The sequence below is a fragment of the Neovison vison genome, chromosome 4 (genome assembly GCF_020171115.1).
Source record: "Neovison vison isolate M4711 chromosome 4, ASM_NN_V1, whole genome shotgun sequence".
NCBI lineage: Eukaryota > Metazoa > Chordata > Mammalia > Carnivora > Mustelidae > Neogale > Neogale vison.
Window position 1 is genome coordinate 202,893,507 of NC_058094.1, and position 15,026 is coordinate 202,908,532.

The 15,026-nt window shown below is 37.8% G+C and overlaps 1 protein-coding gene across 1 annotated transcript in view; it reads right to left on the reverse strand.

Moving 5' to 3' along the window:
• The window catches only part of AASS (aminoadipate-semialdehyde synthase), a 53,324-nt gene that overhangs the window by 15,368 nt on the left and 22,930 nt on the right, over window positions 1-15,026 (reverse strand). Inside the window, exons 11-15 of the mRNA XM_044246461.1 lie at window positions 14,669-14,780; window positions 4,744-4,803; window positions 4,518-4,585; window positions 2,002-2,123; window positions 1,687-1,813 (exon numbers count right to left, since the gene is read on the reverse strand). Coding sequence (XP_044102396.1) covers window positions 1,687-1,813; window positions 2,002-2,123; window positions 4,518-4,585; window positions 4,744-4,803; window positions 14,669-14,780 — 489 coding nt within the window. The remainder of the gene's footprint in view (window positions 1-1,686; window positions 1,814-2,001; window positions 2,124-4,517; window positions 4,586-4,743; window positions 4,804-14,668; window positions 14,781-15,026) is intronic.

A 15,026-nucleotide genomic window follows, 5' to 3' on the forward strand; every position in this document is an offset into this window, starting at 1 on the left:
TACAATGAAAATATAAATACAACTATAAACATGATCACACTGTATCACTGTATTCATCAAATTCATCCTGCAAACTTTTTTTTTGAGGCCATCGCTTTGCTAAACTTCTAAACTATGCACGTATTAACAGATTATTATCTTGTCATATTTTGCTTCAGATTTAGTTTCAAATGTCCCTTATAATGTTTTCTTTTTTTTATGGAAAAAAAATGTTTTATTTAGGTACCTATATGTGGTGAAACAAACTCCCTTTGTTTTATTCAGGAGGCTAGAACATTCCATTATGAATCATAATCATATCACTGACAGGCAAGATCTATGTGTCACCAGTAAATTCTTGCTGAATAAAAATTATTGCACATTAAATTTATATAAATAGAATAATATTTTAAGTGCCTAAAGTGAGCCTATAATTTAAATACATCAAGAAATATTACACAAGTTCCCACACAAAATTACCTTTCCTACTGTATGTTTTCGAAACCTATATTGTTTTTTGTTTTTTGTTTTAAAGCAGGACATCACAGAACTTCCTCCAAGATATCATTTCAATCTGATCTAACTATGAAAGTCACCTAATTATGGATAAGCAGGTAGTTTTTTTCTTCCATCTTGGAAAAATTGTATTCTAACAATAAGTGACTATTCTCATCACTTTGGTATTTTAAAACCCAGTTTCGGGGCGCCTGGGTGGCTCAGTGGGTTAAAGCCTCTGCCTTCAGCCCAGGTCATGATCCCAGGGTCCTGGGATCGAGCCCCGCATCAGGCTCTCTGCTCAGCAGGGAGCCTGCTTCCCCCACTCTCTCTGCCTGCCTCTCTGCCTACTTGTGATCTCTCTCTGTCAAATAAATAAATAAAATCTTTAAAAAAAATAAAACCCAGTTTAATTATAGCATACCCTCATGTAGCTCTGTACCTAAAAGTTACATCTGCATTTTTATCAGTAGTAAACACTATAGTTCAAGATCTGTTTCCTCCAATAAAATTAAAAATAGTCATAAGGCTAGAGAATCTACTCATTTTCCCTTAAGCTTTATAAGTCCAAACAACAAAAGAGCCACCAAAATATATGAAACACTAATACTACTGACACACCAATTCCACCTCTAGATAAATATCCAACAGTAATGTGTACATATGACAACCAAAAGACAAATACTAAAATGTTCATAGCAACACAATTTATAATAGTCAAATTCCAGAAACAATCTGAATATCCAACAGTCAAAGGGATAAATTCACACAATGAAATGATACATGGCAATGAAAACGAATAAACTATAATTACATGCAACAACACAAACAACTCTCACAATCACAGTATTGCAGAAAGAAGGCAGCCACAGATTAGAACATACTGAGTTGTTCCAATTGTACAAAGCTGAAAACTAGCAAGAATTAATGTACACATGAAAGGCCAAGATAGTGCTTACCTTTGAGGGATAGGGCTAATAGTGGAAACAGACACACGGAGGGCTTCTGGGGTACTGCTATTCTGTTTCTGGATGTGGATGATGGTTATGAAGTGGGTTCACTGTGAAAATTCACTGAACTATATACACTTATGATCTGGGCATATTTCTGGGTACATACTTCAATTGAAAATTTACTTAGGAGAGAAAGAAAATAAGGAGAGACATAACAATAACAACAATACATGGCAATCATCTCTTCCTAGATACTAACCTGATGACAAGATCCTGTTTTGCCACCAAGGAGTTCAACTTCTCTTCTTGTTTACTAATGTCCACGCTAATAGGATTAATATTATATTTCTTGCCTAACTGTTCAATTTGGTTCTTCATGTCAGAGCCTATTTCGAGGATACGAAAGTCCAGTTTTTAGATTACCCTTCACCAGTCAGAGAGTAAAACACATTTTAATATCTCCAAAAATAATTTCTCAAAGTTTAGAAACAAGATAGTCATCTAAAATTCACGGAATAAGCATGCACTGAAATCAGTTTCCCTTTTTCTTCTTTAAAAATCAGGGCTTATTTACCTACTGTGATTTCGATCTTGTTATCTCTTGACAGATATTCCAACACAGGTTCAGATACATAACCAGATCCAAGAACCAAGACCTTTTTCTTGGTGCCCATTGAAAGTGACTGAGCAAGTTCCCTATAAATAAAAGAGGGGAAGGGGAGAAAAACTGAGTAACAAAAACATATTTAAATAGCAAAATCTTGCTGTCCCACAAACAAATCAAACCTTAGTCTATGAAGCAACATTTCTTATAGTAAGAACCTCAACAGGAGTTCCCCAGACCAACACTTTTCATTAATTATTTTATATTTTGTACAATGATTAACAGACCTGACTTCTCTGAGGTATATACCTCCATAGATTTCCATGAATTCCCAACCAATGGTGAGATGCACATGAAGGACCACTGCCTGGCTTACCCACCAATTGAGTAACTTGGTTTCACACTTTATCCTTCCAGGGGACATGATTCAAAATCATGCCAGGGGCTATGCATCAGAAACCTTACTCCTCACAACAATTTAAGGAGACAACAATCTGAGAAGGAGATTATTATTTGCCATATCAGGTATCGTTTTGTCATTTGTCATCAGGGTCACTTGAAAACAATTAAAACCAGACTTTTGAAATCACAAATGCCATGGGTTAAATATAAAAATTTAAGATGAATTACTAGGCAGGATTTTAATGCTTGAACAATTTATTCTGTTGGAATCTGTCCCTTCCTGAGAGATTAACTCTCTGCCTTTCCTACAAGCTATGGCCTCCAAAACCATGACTATCTTATTAATGTTCAACAAACTTTGTCTTAAATATGGAAGATATTCATTAAAACTCTGTTCAATCAAATTCACAGATATCGATGCAAGACCATGGGAATGGCTTGGTGCCAGGGACATAAACAGAAGGCTCTGTTGTTGCAATCTTTTTGGGCAAGATGTCCTCAAACTTTAACCTTTCCATTAATTCTAAGTGAATAAAAATAAATTTAAATACAAAATGTCCCTGCTCCTCTTCACCCTCAACACTCATATTACTGATGAAGTGAATCTCCTTTAACCTCCCCTCCATCCATTTCACCCCACAGAAAAGAACACAATTATTTGTTCTTGTATATGTTTTCTAACAACATTTTCTATAGTTTATGTAATTAAACTATATTCTTTTGATGTCCAAAAACACAATGTTCAAAATACATTTTTTAAAACTCGCTCTTAGATTTTAATTCCGTCCACCCCATCAGCTATTTCAAACACTCGAAGTTAATAATCACTTCATTAAGTGATGAAGAGAATATTCAAATAAGGCAGATCTTTAAGATAACTTAAATTTCCTTTCAATATACAATCCTCCTTATCGGTCTCTTGACAGAGATTCCACCAGGAAGGAGGGTTGCAAGTCCTAGTAGATTTGCTGCTACAAGAAATACAGTATGTAAGAGTGAAAACATCATCATGACCGGTCATGTTAGACATGTTATTAGGATTAGTAATATAAGAGAGATCATCAGATAGTAAGAATCAAAAGATACAGAGAGTTATGAAAAATGAATATAGTGAAGTTTCCCCTATAAGAAACACTCCTACGGGACTATAGTGCTAGCCAGTTTAAAAAACAAAAACAAAAACAAATCTCTCTTGGTATCTTACGCCAGAATATTTCACCGACACATCAAAAGTAACTGTAAGAAAACGAACACAGATGGACAAGCACAGCAGTAGTATACTTGATCCAAGCAGATCTCTTTATTTACTTCTTACAGATAGAAGAGCTGAGAAAGAAGATAAGGCAGTTTGTTCGCTTCCTTTTAATTGTCCCACTCTGGTCTCTCCTGAGACTTCAGTGCACGGGTTATTTTGTTAAATATGAATAGACCAATGGAGCAGACATAAACATAAATCAAGTACAATCAGCTGAAGAGGACCAGAACATTCCAAAGAAATGTCAATATTTTCAAACTCTGAGTAGTAAAATCAATTAAGGAAACATAGCTAAGTACCTTTCTAAGAGAACTATTCTCTAGGGTACATTTACCACATTACTGTTTGGCACCTTCCTCCTAAGAAGAACTCCCAGGGAAAACTGACCTCTCACCATTTTCTTTCTTCACTACTTCTCTTCATTTCTAAATAAGAGACCACTTGCCTAAACATTATACTAAACAAAATAGAGTCCAAACCCTCAACTAAAAATCAAACTGAAAGTACCACAGGAAGGGTTAGTGTGCTTATTTTCTTTGAGAAAATAGCTGAGACATATCAATATACAAAATGCTAGCGAAAGAATAAGGGGTTACCCAAAAGACAACTTTTTAGACTCCTGCTTGCTTACACCCAAGTCCACAACAGGAATTTAGCAAGCCAAAATGATGTTCAGAGAAAAATAATTCCCACTGGTTTCAGCTAGTCACATAGTTTGGATTTCCTGTATCTAAAGACATTTTCAAAATTGTGTAAACCTAGTATCATGAACTCACAAAGAAACATTTAAAAATACTCAAAAAAAAAACAAGATAGGAACAGTGCTTACCTGCTCTCTCGGAGTTTCGGGATATATTTATACTTATCAGTCAATACACCATTGGATGTAATCACTGCCTAAATGTGTATGACACAAGATATTTTAGTGTCCATATATTACACCCACAACAGGGGCTCATGTAACAAAGATGGAGAGAGGAAGGGAAAGGGAGAGAATGAGAGAGGATGGTAATGGAAAAAATACAACCATGGAAAAAACTATTTTCATAACTTACGTCTCGCACCACGGGAGAAAAATTCTGACTTTCAAGAGGCTGTGTCGCATCTGATAATATCTGAAAGGAAAATGAGACTGGTAAGAGACAAATAACATTGCAGAGAAGATCTTGGTGTTTATTTCCATATTAAAATATTAGTCAAAGGAAAAAAAGAATTTACAGGAGTTTTCTGAAGATCACTGAATACAAATAATTGGTAATTGAAGTCTACAAGCAATGAATTGTCCCTCAAGAACCTACAATTTCAGCACAAGCCCCAATTTTAAAACTAAAACTTGATTACAATCATCTTTGCTTGTTAAAAACACTACACAGTTTATCTTTTCCCAACAGTTTGATGTGTCGTACTGAACATGCTGGCAAACATCACCACAAGTTTTACCCACTCCAAGGGCCTGAATCCCACCCCAAAGGTTCACACTGTTCTATCAGAAGAAAGAATGGGCCTTTCAGACAAAAAGCCATTAACCCTGCAATAGGGAGTCTCCCTCAGGTCCCTGCGGTTCTATGTATAGGCACATCAGCATTTCAAAAGCATGGAGATTCCCATTATCTCACAAGAATGAGTCCTGTGGAAACCGACAAAAGCCACATCTCTCTGATTAACACCCACCATCCTTCTAATCCTCCTCTTTTCTTCCAAGGTCTCCGACTCCTGAATAGACTGCCTAGAGTAAAGTTCAGGTCAGTTAGTAGTATTGCTTCTGATGGTCAGGACCTTTGGGTCAATGGGACAACCATTCCCTCCTTACCCTTGTGGGTTAAAGTCTAGAGTGGTCACCCAGCTGAGAAAGAGCAAAATGTACCTACCAGATACTGGCAGAGAAATATTTATTTACTGTATTAAAATAAGTATCAGGGGCACCTGAGGGGCACAGTCAGTTAAGTGTCCAACTCTTGATTTCAACTCAGGTTGTGATCTCAGGATTGTGGGATAGAAACTCCTGTTGGGCTCTGTGCTCAGCATGTAGTCTGCTTGAGATTCTCTCCCTCTCCCTCTGCCCCTCCCACTCATGTTCTCTCTCTCTGTAAAACAAATAAATAAATCTTTAAAAAAAAAAATAAAACAAATATCAAAACTACTTTCATGTGTCTAAAACATACAACACTTGTGCTATCTATTCCGGACATATGGGCATTTTTAAAAAGATGTCTGTCTGTAAGACTGGTAGGGCACCTTTGGGGAAGCTCATGGAATTGGCACAACTGGTGCCCTCCACTGCTTCTTTCACCCAACCACCTATGACTAGTCCCTCATCAAGCTGACTCCCCACCTACCAACCCCGCCTCCTACCAGGAGCCATCAGCAAGTAACAACATGTGATTCTGAAAGTCCTGGACAAACTTTACTCCACCCGAAAGTTGTTTACTCCACCCGAAAGTTGTTTACTCCACCCAAAAGTTGTTTGCGCCCAAAAGTGTTATCAACCGGCTACTTCTGCTTCTGTAAAAGTGCTTGCTCAACGCCAGGGCTAACTGGCTACTTTAGCTTCTGTTTGAATGCTTGCTTGATGGCGCGCGGGCTCCCAACACCAATCAACCAATGCCAGGTATGATTTTTTAAATTTTGTTTGTACCCCACCCAAAACTTGTTTGTACCTGCTTATAAAAACCCTGCACTTACTCTGCCTGGCACCTCCGTGTCACCGGCAACGAGTGCGCTGAGGTCCGGGTTCAAACTCGCAATAAACGACCCTTGCTGTTTGGCTTTGACTCGTGTCTCTGGTGGTCTTCAGAGGAGGGCGTACAACGCGCTCGGCATTACAATTTGAATTTTACTTGGCATATGCCTAAACTACCGAACTCTTGTATATCCTTCCATTTTCTCTACTGTTTATATGTAATTCTGCGGCCTTACTCAGGTCTTTCTGAGTCCAGGGGAACTACCTCCCACCTCTCTCCTTCCATTTATCTTCAATCTAAAACACAAACCTGATTGTTTCTTCTGTGTCTATTTAAAATAATCCAGTAGCTTTCTAATACCCTCAAGATCCAGTCTCTAGTTCCCTATGTGGCCCCCCAGACTTTCCTACAATCTGTCTCTGCCTCTCCAACCTTAATTCTCCCTTCTGTCTCATACCCAAAACTCTAGTCCTATCAACTAGACTAACGCTCATCTGCATTAGCATTCCCATGCCTCTGTACTATAGCATGTGGATGCTTCACACGCGATGCCTCTGCATGGAATTCCCACTCTTCATCCTCCAAGATACAGCTGAAGAACTGCCTCCTCTGTGAAGGCTTTATCAAAATCCGCCCCTAAGCAGATTGAAGCTAAGAACTGTACTTGGTGTCTTGCCTGTGCAATAAAATGGTAAATATTCAATAAATATATAAGTGGATATATGCAATAATTGCATGGATTTTTTTCCCCAAGAAAATGAAATAACTATCTTGAGTCCACCCAAAAAAAGCAAACAGGAAAGACAACAAAAGGCTGCTGAATGACTGTGTTTAACCTGCTGAGTTCAACCATGACAAAAGTGCAGGCACAAGGGTCCTTGTCACTTTCACATATACCACCATTGAGAGCTCATCACTCTTTCCTAAATCAATTTCAAGATCTTTATGCTGGTATCAAGACCCTTTCTAATGTAGAACCAACATACTTCCCTTTATGTACCTTACTTCACAGCTCACAGGAACCCTCTGTTAAATTAACTCCCACCTTTGCTCTCCTGTCTCCATCACATGCCTCTTATTCCCATGCAAATGAACAGATCCTATACATCTGTCAAGAGCCAAATCAAATGTCACACCTTTCATAAAACCTTTCTGGACTTTACTGAACAAGATGGAGCCTCTCCCTCCACAACTTCATTAGCATATTCCTAAGGGCTGTCGTATTCCACCTTATGGCAGGGTTGCACACTTGTCTCATCCCTTCCTAGACCTCATGCCTCTATAGATCAGAAGGTGTATTTTAATTTTCTTCATCCATATGTGTGACTTATTCCAGCAGACAAAAAATATGTAACTAATTCAAGTGAAACAAACTTCTCTATTGGTTCAGAATGATAGCTTTTAATGCCACACAGAGTCTGAACCTCATGTCAAAAAGGAAAATCTAGGGGTAAAAGACAGTGCATATACTTTTTTAAAAAAGATTTTATTTATTTGAGAGAGAGAGAGGGGAGAGAGGCAGAGGTGGAGAAGCAGAGCCCCATGCAGGGCTCGATCTCATGACCTTGAGATCATGACCTGAGCTGAAACCAAGAGTCAGATGCTTAACGGAGATGAGCCACACAGGTGCCCCGATGGTGCATATACTTTAAATACAGTTCCCATACAGTTATCAGAGGAGAACACAGACAACTTAATTTTTTTAGCGGTAAGCAGAACATACATATCGAGACTACAATATAAAGCCATAAATTTTCAAAATGTCCAGTGCTTAAAGACTGTGCTGACAAAGATGCCCCCAAGACAATCCCACCACACTGTTCAGAGGACTATCATGATGTATAAAAGGAAAAAGCTGTGACAATTTAGAGAAGCCAGCTCAGTCATCAAACATCTAAGCAATATCACCTGTCTCAGTCTGGTCAAAAACCTCCAACACTTCACTGTCAGATAATTTTAACCTTCTCACATTGCCTAAGAGTCTATTAACTGCCAGTTTATGTAAGCAAAAACATACCACCTTTTTAAATGTACATTTTCTCTCCAGCAAAGGTGAATTCGTTTTTTCAGACCAATCTTCCCATTGAGTAAAACCAGGTAAAATGAAAAGCCTCAGTTTTTCGCTTCAAAGGGTAGATAAGACTTTTTTTGGTCTAGGGAAAATAGTGGAAAAGGAGGACCCTAAGCTCACCTCTTACCACAGACACAATTAGATGACAATCACATCAATTTAAATAACCCAGAAAATGACGTTAAGACTGGCAGAACAAACTCTCCACAGCTAAATGAAGAGAAGATGCTACATTGAAGAGGGTAGGAAGGGTTGAGATAAAGGGATTTGAAGGACTTTCCATAGGAGGGAGGGACAATACAGGCACAGGAAAGGGAGAGAAACAGACTTTCACATGGGGAAACCCACAGAGGAAAGATGAATCCCCATAATTTTTGCTTTTAAAACTAGAAGGACTGAATTTTATAGCTTTTTACAAGCACCGGTACTTAAAACCTGGAACTTTAAAAATCTGCAGGATTTTTAAATCTCTGGGAGAGCGCAGAGGCCAAGATGAAACTGAGTCCCTACCCTTAAAGAAATAGCACAAGAAAAAGCCCTACTGAGATACAGCACAGAAGGAGCAGTTTAAAAAATGCCTGGAGTATATGGGAGGAAGATACGTTTACTAATCTCAGAGCATGTGCTGGGCTGCAAGGATCCATGAGAGACTTCTCCAGGAATAAAGAAGCTGGCCTGCACTATTTCCCTGCCCACCCCTCAGCCTAAACACATGCCACAAGCTGAAAGCAGCATAGGACCTACACTCCTACCTAACTTGATAACAGTGTGCCTACCCGTGTGTTCGCCTGTGGACACACTCCCTCAAGCCAGACCTCAGCTCAATGTCTCCTCCCATGGAAGACCTTTGCAAGTTTTGTTAACACCCCGCAACTGACACCACAGTCTTCTGCAGATCAAGCCCCTCCAATACACTCTTGGTCTGAGCCCATCCAAAACAGTGCCACAAGACCGCCAGTAAGCAAGCAGCCCTGATGGACCTGCATCAGTCCAAAGTGATGCCTGCTCCAGGGAGAGGGACAGAGAACTACACACACCAGTCAGACTGAACCTCAGCAGTGGGGTGGGGACAGAGAGCTGATCTGAGAGCAGGCCCCATTTACCCGCAAAAGCTTTACAGAAGACAAAACAGGGAAAGCAACCTACACCTCAGTGCTACTGCATCTATGGAAAATGCAAGGTCTGACACAGCTTAAACCCAAGGAATCCCCAGACCAACCTATTAATGTCACAGGGACCAAACACTGCCCCTAATAGGCAGATAGGGCCATTGCTGATGATGACTGGAAAAAAAAGTGTCTCAGCCACAATAGCAGAGTGCACACAGCACATAGAGGAGACACCCCTGAAGTACCAGTTCTGATGTACAGGGAACACACCACTGAAGGGCACTGCAGGGCCTCTTCTTCATAAGGCCACTACTTTCCAGAGCAGGAAATATAGCTGATTTTCCTAACACATGGAAACAGACACAGAGAGTTACACAAAATGAGACAGAGGAATATGTCCCAGATAAAGAACAGGACAAAATCACAGCAAGACACGTAAGTGAAGTGGAGACTACCTAAGTAAGATGCTCTTGAGGAAGGAGTGGAGGGCTCAGTGCAACACTTAACAAAGAGAGAGAAAACATAAAAGAACCAATCAGAAATGAAGAACTCAATAACTGAAATTAAAAATACATAGATGGAATAAATAGTGGGATAGAGAAAGCAGAAGAAAAGATCAGGGACCTGGAGAACAGAGTAATGGAAAACAATCAACCTGAACATGTGAGAGAATAAGTAAGAATACAAAATAAAAACAGCCTTAGGGAACTCGGTTACCCAATCAAGTATAATAGTTATATTACAGGGATCCCAGAAGAAGAAAGAGAAAAAGACACAGAAAATATATTCGAAGAACAGCTGAAAACTTCTTTCTTCTGGGGAAGGAAACAAAAATCCAGATCCAAGAGACATAGAGAATCCCCCAAAAAGTTGACCCAAGGAGATATGCACAAAGCCACATAATAAAATGGCAAAAAGTAGTGATAAAGAGAGAATTTTAGAAGCAGCAAGAGAAAAGAAAACAGTTACATATAAGGGTAACCCCACAAAGCTGTCAGCAGATTTATCATCAGAAACTTAGCAGGCCAGAAGACAGTGGCATGATATATTCAGAGTGCTGACAGAAAAAAATCTGCAGCCAAGAATTTTCTACCCAGCAAGACTATAATTCAGAATAGGAGGAAAAAAAAGTTTTCCAGACAAACTAAAGATAAAGGAATTCATGATCACTAAAACAGCCCTACAGGAATGTTAAAGGAGACTCTTTGAGTGTGAAGGAATGACCATAAGTAGGAGTAAGAAAAGTAGGAGGCACAAGAGCAGTGAAATTAAGTATATCTATAAAAATCAGTCAAGGGACTCACAACATAAAAGGATGTAAAGTACAACTTCATGTACCTAAAATGTGGGAGGAAGAGGAGTAAAGAATGGGTTCAAACTTAAGCAGCCATCATTTTAATATAGACTACCATATGCAGATGTTATATACAAACTGAACAGGAACCAAATATCAAAAATCAGTAATAGATATGCAAAAAAATAAAAGAGAAAGGACCCAAGATCACCACTAAAGAAAGTCAACTAATCATGAAAAACCAACAGCTAACATCATACTTCATGGGAAAAAAACGAGAGCTTTTCCCTAAGGGTGGGAACAAGACAAAGGTGTCCACTTTCTCCATTTTTATTCAAGATAGTACTGAAAATACCAGCCACAGCAATCTAACAACAAAGGGGATAAAAGCCATCTAACTTAGTAAGGAAGAAGTAAAACTTTCACTATTTGCAAATGACATCATACTATATATAGAAAACTCTAAAGACTGCCATAAGAAATTGCTGGAACTGATAAATGTATTTAGTAAGGTTGCGGGATACAAAAATCAATGTACAGAAGTCCACTGCATATCTATACACTAATAATGAAGCAGGAGAAACAGAAATTAAGAAAACAGTCCCATTTACAATTATACCAAAAGGAATAAAATATCTAGAAATAAATTTTAATAAGGAAGTGAAAGACCTGTACTGTGAAAACTATAAAACACTGATGAAAGAAACTGAAAATGATAAACACATAGAAAGATATTTCATGTTCACTGATTAGAAAGACAAGTATAAAATATCCATAGTACCCAAAGCAATCTTCAGGTTTAATGCAATCTCTATCAAAATACCAATAGCATTTTTCACTAAAGTAGGACAAACAATACTAAAGTTTGTGTGGAACCACAAAAGACCCTGAGTGGCCAAGCAATGTTAAAAAAGAAAAACAGGGGTGCCTGGGTGGCTCAGTTGGTTAAGTGTCTATCTTCAGCTCAGATCATGATTACATGGTCCTAGGATGGAGCCCTGCATTGGACTCTCTGCTCAGCAGGGAGTCTGCTTCTCCCTCTGCCTCTCCCCATGGCTTGTGCTCTCTCTCACTCTCACTCTTTCTCTCTCTCAAATAAATAAGGAAAATCTTAAAAAAAGAAAAAGAAAACTGGAAGTATGACAACTCCAGATTTCAATGTATGGTACAAAGCTGTAGTAATCAAAACAGTATGGTACTAGCACAAAGTAGACAACAGATCACTAGAACAAAAGAGAGAGCCTAAAAATAAACCCACAATTTTATAGTTAGTTAATCTTTGACAAGGGAGGCAAGAACACACTATGGGGAAAAAGTCTCAAACAAATCCTATTGTGAAAACTGAGAAGCTACATGAAAAAGAATGAAACTGGACCACTTTCTTATAGCATATACAAAAATAAACTCAAAGTGGACTAAGGACCTAAATGTAAGACACTAAACCTCAAAAATCTCAGAAGACAGCACAGGAAATAATTTTTCTATCATTGGCCATAGCAACATTTTTCTAGATATGTCTAGATACATTTTTCTAGATAGGCAAGGGAAACAAAAGCAAAAATAAACTATTGGGACTTACATCAAAATGAAAAGTTTCTGCACAGCAAAGGAAACAATCAACAAACTAAGAAAGCAACCTACTGAATGGGAGAAGATAATTTCAAATGATCTATCTGATAAAGGATTAGTACCCAAAATATAGAAAGAACTGATACAACTCAACACCAAAAAATCCAAATATTCCAATTAAAAAATGGGCAGAAGACTTGAATAGACATTTCTCCAAAAGAAGACATACAAATAGCCCACAGGCACATGAAAAGATGCTCAGCATCAGTTATCTGGCAAATGCAAATCAAAATGACAATGAAACAGTACCTCACACTCAACAGAATGGCTAAAATAAAAAATTCAAGAAACAACAAGTACAGGAGAGGATACAGAGAAAAAGGAATCCCCTTGTACTGCTAGTAGGAATGCAAAATGGTACACTTGCTAGGGAAAACTACATGGAGGTTCCTCAAAAAACTGACAATAGAACCACCATATGATCCAGCAATTCCACTACTGGGTACTTACCCAAAGGATATGGAAACACCAATTAGAAAAGGTATAGTACCCCTATGTTTATTGCAGCATTATTTACTGTAGCCAAATCATGGAAGCAGCCCAAGTATCCATCAATAGATGAATGGATAAAGAAGATGTGGTATATATATCTATAGATATATATATCTATAGATATAGATATAGATATAGATATGTGTGTGTGTATACACTCATATACATACACATACACAATGGAATATTACTCACCCATAAAAAATGGAATCTTGTCATTTGCAACAACATGAATGGAGCTAGAGAGTATACAGTGCAAAGCAAAATAAGTCAGTCAGAAAAAAACAAATACCATATGATTTTCCTCATATGGGCAATTAAAGATACAGAACAAAGGAACAAAGGAACAAAAAAAGACTCTTAACTACAGAGAACAAACAGATGGTTACCAGAGGGGAGGTGGGTAGAGCGATGTGTGAAACAGGTGATGGGGATTAAGGGTACACTTTTCTCGATGAGCACTGAGTAATGTACAGGATTGTTGAATCACTATATTGCATACCTGAAACTACTGGAATTAAAATTTTTTAAAAATAAAGTAAAAAAGACTTGCTCCACCATAATTCTGGGGAAGAAAACCCAAAGAGATGAGTCTAGCATCTGGCATGACCTTTCATGGGTATGGCAGGAAGAGAACCTAGAGCAACCACAGCGTCCAGAATATGAGTGGAAAATGCCAGAAAGGGCAGATTCAGAAAAAGCAAAGCCCAACCTTCATGTGAACTGCTTAAATCTCTGGATAACCCCCAAACTAAGTGTGTGTAGGTAAGTAAAGATGAAAGAGCTGAACTTTTATTTGAGCTACCCCCCTTTGCTTAGATGAGGCAAAGTTTTCAATTTAAATATAACCAGTCTAAGTCTAACCTCCGCTAATTAAAAAAAGGGAATCAACCCTTTCCAGGAAAATGTAACAATCTAGAATCTCCACAGCATAACTATTCACATCATCCAGGATACAATCTCAAATTATGCAACTGGGAAAAACCAGAAAACTATGATCTGACCCATTTTTAAGGAAAAAGACAATCCATAAGGTTCAACCCCAAGCTGAATTTTGGAAATATGATGCAAAGACTATAAAGAGACTTTTCTAACTCTGTCCATATGATAAAGAACAGTACACTCAAAGTGTATGAAAAGATAGAAATTCTCAGCACAGAAAGAGAAGAGTATGCTTAACATAAATACTGAAATAAGAACACTTATTTCTGGCAAATGAAATGGCATTTAGATAACACAGTATTTTGGCAGTCAGTCACTGATCACAATGAAAAATACATGACCACAAAAAAAGCTGTCACTTAACTAAGCATTAGTGACAAACATCCAATAAAATTTTTGTATTTCTGATTTTTCAAATCTGTTCATTGCAGCACAGTAAGAATGTTCTAACATGAATTGACCTAGACAGCAGAAGAGTGAAAAAAAGGAAATATTATCTCAATATTATGAACATTTTTAATAAAATATGCATAATGAGAGATAAATTCAATTATAATTAATCAGGAAGGCAGTTATATAATCATATTTTCCATGAGACAAGTAAGCAGAATATATAAATGAATGTCTATAAATACTTTTGAAGGAGGGCTGGCATTTCATTTTACAGCAGATTTCTTAGGTATTGGAGACCAGAACATTCCCAAGATCCTTCCACAGTTCTATTTCAAGCCATAGAATTGTGGATGCTACCAGTCAACTTACCATTTCTTCAACGTAAGGGTAAAGCATGTCTCCAAAGTATTCCGTAGCTTCAATCGGAAGCTGTGCTGGCAAATTGTCAATGGAACACATCAGAATCCCAGAACCTTCAACACTAGGAGAAGCAATACGCTTTATTCAGATGTATAAAATGTTATTTGTAAGCTCTAACTTTTCCAGGTGTCCACTCCATTATATGTTTCATAATTTATAATTGTGTACCAAAGTATAAAAGAAAATAAGCACAACTTTCTCCAGCCACCCATCTCCCATTTAAATATAATTTACATGTTTTTAAGTATTTGAATTTGCATGTAGTTTTTCTACCAAATTTTTAAATATGTTTGAGCATAGCTCTGGA